This window comes from Pteropus vampyrus, unplaced genomic scaffold, assembly GCF_000151845.1.
Source record: "Pteropus vampyrus isolate Shadow unplaced genomic scaffold, Pvam_2.0 Scaffold121, whole genome shotgun sequence".
Classification (NCBI taxonomy): domain Eukaryota; kingdom Metazoa; phylum Chordata; class Mammalia; order Chiroptera; family Pteropodidae; genus Pteropus; species Pteropus vampyrus.
In genome coordinates this window covers 1671977-1679108 of record NW_011888902.1, presented here as the reverse complement: position 1 = coordinate 1679108, position 7132 = coordinate 1671977, and the positions used below count along the sequence as shown (strand labels likewise).

At 41.8% G+C, this 7132-nt stretch overlaps 1 protein-coding gene across 1 annotated transcript in view; it reads right to left on the bottom strand.

Annotated features, from left to right (window-relative positions):
* SPATA17 (spermatogenesis associated 17) overlaps window positions 1-7132 on the bottom strand; it is a 119616-nt gene that overhangs the window by 33987 nt on the left and 78497 nt on the right. Inside the window, exon 9 of the mRNA XM_023534149.1 lies at window positions 3-76. Coding sequence (XP_023389917.1) covers window positions 3-76 — 74 coding nt within the window. The remainder of the gene's footprint in view (window positions 1-2; window positions 77-7132) is intronic.

The window sequence follows — 7132 nt, the reverse complement described above, 5'->3', positions numbered from 1 at the left end:
GGGATCGTACTTGCTTGACATATGCATTGATGGGATGTACTTTTTATTCTTATGGTGGGAAGAAAATGGCAAAAACCTGAAAGAGCATGAAGGCGATATTTTTAATTTGATTTCTAGAGACCTTTGATTAAAAAACAAGAATTTAGAGAGGTAGTACAGTGAGAATAGGACATGGCTTGGGATCAGAGTTACCGAGTTCTACTGCAGTCTCTGCCACTGGCTGTTGCCGTTACTTCTATGAATCTCTATTTCATACTCTTCGAGTGGAGAAACTCAAACTTTTTTCACAGACGTTTGTGAGTCTCAAATATTTTGCAAATGTGGAAAATGTTAAATAACTAATTTATTATTTAACGGTGCCAAACAACTCCAAATTCATCATGTCACTAAAAATGCTCCTCATTTTCAAATAGTACTCCGAAATGAAAAGGATGGCCAGGATAGGCTATTCTCACTGAAATGAGTTTTTTCGGATCCTGACTCACCCCAATTATGGAGGCCTTCTGGGCAGTGGTAATGAATGACGGGGCTTTCGAGTCAGCCAGAGCTGTATTCACATCCTACTTAGCTTTGCCCTTGCTAGCTGTGTTCCTTCGTGCAAGGTACTTGACCTCCACGAGATTTTATTCCTACACAGAGTTGTTGTAAGGAACGAAAAACTGAATATACGCAAAGCTCCACATAGAGGCTGAAAAGGGCACGTGACCAGTAACTACTAGCAGCGCTGAAGGTCGGAGTAAAAGTACAAGTAGCTTGGAGCTCTCATCATCGCCATCATTATTACTTTTAGGTATTATTACAGCCCACATAGGAGATCAAAGTTTCGAAACCCATATAAACTCTCACAGACCCTGAGATCGTGATCTGCTTTCAGTATAACCTGGTAAACTAGATCTGTCATCGAAACCCTCTACAGTGAGAGAAAAGGGATAAAGAAAAAAAAATAATTAAAAAAAATTATAAACCACAAGAAGGAGAAGAACAACAGAAGAGAAACAGCAGATGAAAACAGCAACACATCTTCGCAGGTGGAAAGCAGGCCGAAAATTCAAAAACTGAAAACCTGTGCTGGAATAGGCCGAGGCCAAGGAGAGTTAGGGGCTCTTGGTCCCACGGACGCTGGCAGAGCCCACGGGCCAAGGGCGCAGGTGCTGCAGAGGGTGCGGGCCAGGGAGAAGCCGAAGGGGGCGGAGGAGAAACCCACGCGAGGAGCGACGACGCCCCAGGTCCCTCCCCCAGCCCATGCACCATGAGTAGGGCCTGCCCTGGAAGCTGGACCCCGGAGCTCTGGGCTCGGGCGGGGGGTTGGGGTGAGGTGCCCAATGGGGTCATGGACTTCCACTCAGAACCTGCCCACCGGGTCCTTCCTAGGCTCGTCACCCTAAGTAAACTGGCTGTTGGGCTTCTCCGCTTCAGAGGACGAGGGCGTCTTCTCCAACGACACTGAGAGTGCCCAAGAAGCAACTGTGGACCCCAACATTTGGGGATTTCTTAATTTAAAAAGGTTGTACCACAGCCCAATGAAGGCTGTTCATCAAAAAACCACTCTCACATAAAAAGCAAGGTCTCCTTTTACATATGAATTTAAGAATGGATTACCAGTTGGGGAAATTACCCACAAGAAAAGGAAGACACCAATCCAGACATAAAAGATAACCTACAGGAAACAGATATAATGCAGGAAACAAGAATTAACTTCAGAAATTCTTAATTAACATAACCAAAGGAGATATGGTATCAATGAAATTAGAGCCAGATAATGTTTTAAACAAAAGGAAGGATTAAAGAGAAAGAGCAAGCTCTAGGAAATCAAAAGATATATGTAGAAAAATAAAATATTCTGCTGAAAAATATTCTGAAATTTAAATTTTGAAAAAATTAAGTTCAACAAATTTATTGAGCCATTCCATATCCCAATATTTTCACATATATTATCTCATTTAATTAAGACAAAGAAGGGGCTTTTTAAAATCTCAATTCGATTAAAAATTTGTTTTTACCACTATGTTAATACATTTGTCTACAAAATAATAAACCGGAAAAGCAGTGTTATTTTCTCCATTTTTACAGCTCTCTACAATTTTTAATGCTTATTAATAAAGCCCTTGTTAATACTTCTCCTAAGAAAAAATCTCTAATACTATATCTAGAGTAAAAACAAATAGAACACAGAGCTTTAAACTGGACAAAATTACACAAGCATGTATTGCATGTGCTCTTGGGAAAAGAGCTCTCACAGAAGGCAGATCGTGGTCCCCCCCATGTTAACGGGCACATGGAACGGACGTCACACACACACACACACACACACACACACACGAATGTGGCCGTGCCATCTCTAAGCATGGCACATGGGACGGACATCACACACACACACACACACACACGAACGTGGCCGCTCCACCCCGGAGCATGGCACATGGGACGGACGTCACACACACACACACACACACACACACGCACACGCACACACACACGCACACACGTGGCCGCGCCGTCCCTGAGCCTGCAGAGGAAGCGCTGTGAGCTGCGGCACTGACAGCTCCTATCACCTCTGACTGGCATTTTAATAGTATTTTTCTTTTGTGTCTGAACAAAATTCGCTTTCTCAAGGGAATGGATGGCTAAGAAGACAAGGCTCAAAGGCAGGTATTTCTCCATCGAAAAATTAATTTTAATTTCAGTTAGCCATGATATCTCAGTAAAGTAACATATATGTCTATTCTGAAGTTTATGTATGGGTACGCATGCATATGTACATATATTCAAAAATATTTCTATGTTTTGTAAATAATATTTAACCTTATCCTCAAATTAGAAATTATTAAATTCTCGAGTAGGATTTGCTTTACAAAACTATAGATATGAAAACCACAAAAATCGAACTTTAGTTTATAGTCAAACTTTTAGATAACTTTAAGTTAGTTAAAAATGGTATCTTTTGTCAACTTTAAATTCATATTCAGAGCTATCTTACACTTGCAGTGAGTACTTTTCAGTTAACTGAAAACCATATTAAAGAAGATATGGGTTTGCTTATTATTTATTATAATCTCATCAAAAATACAGATTTGGGAGAAATTCTTAAATACATTGTGGAAATATAGAAGTATATACAAACAAGTCATTACTTGAACGTCTGGCCAGTTAGAAAACAATTAGTAGAGGTTTCAGGAAACAAAAATAAAAATAGTCAATTAGCTTCAGAGAAAATAGGTCCATTGAAAATATAAAGCTTTTATGCATTGAGAATTAATATACTCAACATTATTTTCCAAATAAAAGGACAAACAAATGATACTCATCTTCCTCTCTTCATTTGTCCTCATTTGCCCTACTATTGTCACTCATAACTCTAGGTTTTCCTCCAACCTGTTTATTTCACTTCCAGCGGATCAGAAGCCACAGATTATGAACCCCGATGACGAATGGGTTCAAGCCCGTGTTCTGGAGCCCGGCCTCAGGCCTCTCAGAAGGCCATGGGTTGGTCCAGTGTCCTTCCACGCCTTCCTCGCCCTTCCGCTGATGCCATCCCCCCTCCCTCCCTCCTCCCTTCCTCTCCTTCCCTCCCTGCGTCTCTTCCACCCCTGCCTCTGCCCATGCTCCTCTTCCTAAAAGGCTGATCCGTACATACACTAGTCATCTTTCAAAATCCAGGTTACCGCCCCGCCTTCCTGGGCAACCTAACTGTCTCACTTCAACCCACACCATTCCTCTGCTGTCCGAGTATTTATTCAGAGGCGTGTATTCAGTGGTCAGAGGTAAAGCTTGGAATGTGCATGCACGTGCAAGTCTGTCGCTCATCTGCCCGGGAAATGAGAAGGAAGCTCTTAACGGGGTGCTTATCCTGGCCCCCACCAGATCAGGCCAAACTTCCGCAGCCTTACCTCGTCTTTCTTAACGTGCCTGGGACATTTTCCCAGTTACTTTATCCTTTCCTCACAGGTACTGCTGCCATCACTGGGGCATCACCTGGCCCCCCCGAGGGGCAGACGGGGCCACAGCATTACAATCGTGAAGTCAGGGCCCAAGGAAAGTGGCCCATTGTCACATTCCTCTCTCTAGCCTAGGTGGCTAAATAACATGCCGTGTGATCCCTTGATACCAAGGCACGTCTGACGTGTTTCTCTTTTTATCGGAAGAGAGTTCTTATTTATGAGTTATGAAATAGATACAGGATTCTCACATCATAAGTAACTATCAGCGCATTTGCTCTTATTATGTGGGAAAAGAGAAACAAAATATAAAGACTTCTTTTCATTTCAGACGGGGTGTAGAATGACGTACTCTGAGAGTTTTAAAACCTCCTATACTTTATACACAAGAAATTGTAATGTCATGAGGTGATGGCATAGCAAATAAGGTCTTAAAACTGTACTGTCTTATCGATTTTATCTTGTAAACCACACAGAGCGGGAGTGCCAATTACTGTCTCTATCCTTACGGCAAAGCCATGGAACATACTCAAGTGATCACATGCATTAATAAAGACCTCAGTCTACGAGCAGCCCCCCTCATGCCAATCATCAGTGACGCCGACAGGCCAGACAATCCTAACTGGGGACATAGGAGTGAGTGCGAGGAACCACCTCAGGAACTTCGCTTAAATGGTATATCTAAAATAGTTTGAATCATAGCAGCAGCATTTGACTGAGGACAAAAATAAAGGTTTTCATGCAGGTTAAAGAAGCAAAGTCATTAAAGAGGTAAAGCACTAAAATCGTTAGTGGACACCGTACAGGGATGGTCAGAAGGTTTCTCCTTGTAAAAGAGGCTTCATGTTTCTATGATTCCTCGATGTATCGCTTCAAACGCACCCTTAACTTTTTGAGTTACCACGAATGAACCTTTGTTGTTTGCAACCAAGGAAGTTCTAAGGGTCGTTCTAAATGCACCTGAGGCCCCGACCGCAGCATCCACACCATTATCGGGCTCCCCCCTGAATCAAGCTGGTTTAGGGTTTACAGCGTTCTACCTTTTAAGCGATTTGTCAGACTTTCTCTTCTCCACAAACAATGTCCTCGTCCTACTGCAAGTCTCTTCGTCTCTGAGCTGGGCTGTGACGGCAGTCTCCTAACTGGTCTCCGGTACCAGCGATTCCCATTTCTGAACCATGGACATAGCTAATAAAGTGATATTTCTAAGCTACCTGTTCCTTTCGACCCAGTAACACACTGTCACAGTTCTACACTGTGTCTATATGGTAAAGTCTAAATACTGTATCGTGGTACCTGTGGCCCTTTATTTTGTGGCTTCACCTATACTCTCCACGTCATCGCTGTCACACTGGACGAGCTCCCAAGGTATGAGCCAAGCTTCTCAAGGTACCTGGGACGGCAAACGAAGCGTCCATGAGCTTTGCACGTTTTAACCTAGAGAGGCGTCATCCAGGCCACCGCCTCGGTGACACTCTCTTTGCTCTGTCTGGCAAACATCTGTTTGGCCTTCAAGTCTCTTCTGACCCCCGCCCCCTTTTGAGCCCTAAATTAAAACAGGGCAATCTGGGATGTATACATGCCCTACCAATATAAGGATGTGAGTATGGCACAAAATGACTGTCTTTCACACACACGAAAAAAGCCATATGCTCACAAATTGACTAAAAGTCAACTTTTAGTTAGCATATGTTAGGCATCGTATTTAGGAAGCGTGCTTAGAATATGATGAAATCCAACTAAAAGGACTAAAAGTATCTTTGTATGACTTGTTGGATTGCATATATTAAAAGCACATGTAATGTTTTCAGGCATACCACTAAAAGTATTCCAAATGACCACCATTACGTCGAGGCTATAAATCCTAGACTTCTTTAGACTTAGATATCTATAATGATGAAATTCTAGTATTATGTGGTCATTTATTTAAAAAACAAAACAAAACAAAACATTTTTTTTTTCAAGAAAACAGAGGACAGAAAAGAGCACAGTTTTCACGGTAGAGCCAAACTAATAAAGGGCTTTTTGTATACAAATTCTAGAACTTCTTAGTTATACATAGGCTTATTATCTGTATCCCCGGTGTTATAAAGAACCAGAACTTCATTAGAAACATTCGGCTGGGAAAATGAAGGCAGCACTTTGTAAATTTCCACTGGAAATTAGCGGGGAGAGGCAGAGGGACACTGGATCATAAGAAGGTCACAGTGCCCACCTGTGCCCAGAACACCTGCGTGTACAATGAGGTTCGCACAGCAACCACCTCTCCCGTGACTGCGTGTTTGGCGTATTCTGTGTTAATGGGGTTAGCTAATTCAGTATTTTAACTTAAAAAGGCTCTGCTGATAAATAAACGAAGCACACTGCGCCAGTAATTAAAATAAATGGAAGAGTTGCAAATAAAAGTTGAATTGTTAAGAAAACGTTCTCTGAAAATATACGATAATCCCGATTTATAATACAATAGCAGTTCAGGGAATGTGCAGATTGTAAAGGTCTAAAGTGCTTGGACAAAATCACAAAAGTCAAATAAAGTTTTGGGATGTGTTAAATTTCCTTATCACTATTCTTTAGTGACAAATGGAACCAGATCTCTTTTGTACCCACCGCATTCTTTCAATGCCCTTTTTTTCAAAACCGTTATTGAAGATCTAGTTTCTTAACCTTTCCCACGATTTTCCTAGGGTGCTGTCTAGGAAATGGTGCTGATATTTAAGTAGAAATAAGTATTTAAAATGTTTAAAGACGAGAAATCTACTATTTACCAAGGCTTCTGTCAGAGCTAGGTGGCAAATTTGAGGGAAATGAAGGCAGATACATATGATTCATAGCTGCTGGATTTTTTTCATCTGTGCCAGAGAATGAGAGAGCTCAAGAAATTGAGTTGCTAGTTCTTCTTTGCCCCTGAGTGTTGACTGGGTATCTCTCATTTCGTCTATTCTGCATAATGAAGGGTGGCAGAATATGCACCCCAAATGATGCCACTTTGGCAAAGCATTATTTTGAGGTGAAGGTATTCAAAAACGACAGGTCCAAAGAAAGGGATCTGAGCTCTCCTTTTTGTTCCAAAATCAGGAGCTAACACACATGACAGACGCCTCTCCTCCACGAGGAGGAGAGAAGCATTCTTATCGCCAGAGCTGGGAGGTGAAGGCCGAGAGAATTCTGTACGAACGAACCTTGTTAAATAATTTTTA